Source organism: Emiliania huxleyi, assembly GCF_000372725.1.
Source record: "Emiliania huxleyi CCMP1516 unplaced genomic scaffold EMIHUscaffold_8633, whole genome shotgun sequence".
NCBI classification, from domain to species: domain Eukaryota; phylum Haptophyta; order Isochrysidales; family Noelaerhabdaceae; genus Emiliania; species Emiliania huxleyi.
In genome coordinates this window covers 1-1,241 of record NW_005195562.1, presented here as the reverse complement: position 1 = coordinate 1,241, position 1,241 = coordinate 1, and the positions used below count along the sequence as shown (strand labels likewise).

The 1,241-nt window shown below is 79.7% G+C and overlaps 1 protein-coding gene across 1 annotated transcript; it reads right to left on the bottom strand.

Moving 5' to 3' along the window:
• Positions 1–39: 39 nt before the first annotated feature.
• Positions 40–1,241, bottom strand: EMIHUDRAFT_125228 (hypothetical protein; the record flags this gene model as incomplete). Its single annotated transcript, XM_005758428.1, has 1 exon — positions 40–1,241. A coding segment is annotated over one exon (1,202 nt), but the record flags the coding sequence as incomplete, so codon positions are not given.

Genomic DNA, 1,241 nt, shown 5'->3' with positions numbered 1-1,241 from the left:
GGCCTCGCGCGACCGCCTGAAGCTGGCTCGCCGATCGACCTTCGGAAGCGACACGCGCCGCCTCCATCTCCGCCTCCGCAGCTGCAGCCGCAGCAGCCGCCGCCGCCGCCTCCGCCTCCTCCTCCGCCGCCTTCTCCGCCGCTGCCGCCTCCTCCTCCGCCGCCTTCTCCGCCTCAACCCGAGCCGCCTCGGCGCGTGCAGCCTCGGCCTCCTCCTCCTCCCTGCGAGCCTTCTCCGCAGCGGCCGCCTCTGCTATCGCCGCCTCCTCCGCCGCCACCCTCGCCGCCTCCGCCTCCTCCGCCACCCTTGCCGCCTCCGCCGCCGCCGCCTCCGCCGCCGCCGCCTCCGCCGCCGCCGCCTCCTCCGCCGCCACCCTCGCCGCCTCCGCCGCCGCCTCTGCCTCCTCTGCCGCCACCCTCGCCGCCTCCTCCGCCGCCGCCTCCGCCGCCGCCCTCGCCGCCTCCGCTGCCTCCTCCTCCGCCGCCACCCTCGCCGCCTCCGCCGCCGCCGCCTCCGCCGCCGCCCTCGCCGCCTCTTCCACCTTCGCGGCGGCTGCAACAGCCGCCTTGGCCCGCCCCTGCCGGCCTCGCGCGACCGCCTGAAGCTGGCTCGCCGATCGACCTTCGGAAGCGACACGCGCCGCCTCCATCTCCGCCTCCGCAGCTGCAGCCGCAGCAGCCGCCTCCTCCTCCGCCGCCTTCTCCGCCTCGACCCGAGCCGCCTCGGTGCGTGCAGCCTCGGCCTCCTCCTCCTCCCTGCGAGCCTTCTCCGCAGCAGCCGCCTCTGCTATCGCCGCCGCCTCAGCCGCCACCCTCGCCGCCTCCGCCGCCTCCTCCTCCGCCGCCGCCTCCGCCGCCGCCTCCTCCGCCACCCTCGCCGCCTCCGCCTCCGCCGCCGCCACCCTGGCCGCCTCCGCCGCCGCCTCCTCCGCCGCCGCCCTCGCCGCCGCCGCCGCCGCCGCCTCCTCCGCCGCCGCCCTCGCCGCCTCCGCCGCCCTCGCCGCCTCCGCCGCCGCTTCCGCCTTCGCGGCGGCTGCAACAGCCGCCTTGGCCCGCCCCTGCCGGCCTCGCGCGACCGCCTGAAGCTGGCTCGCCGATCGACCTTCGGAAGCGACACGCGCCGCCTCCATCTCCGCCTCCGCAGCTGCAGCCGCAGCAGCCGCCGCCGCCGCCGCCGCCTCCTCCTTCGCCGCCTTCTCCGCCGCTGCCGCCTCCTCCTCCGCCGCCTTCTCCGCCTCAACC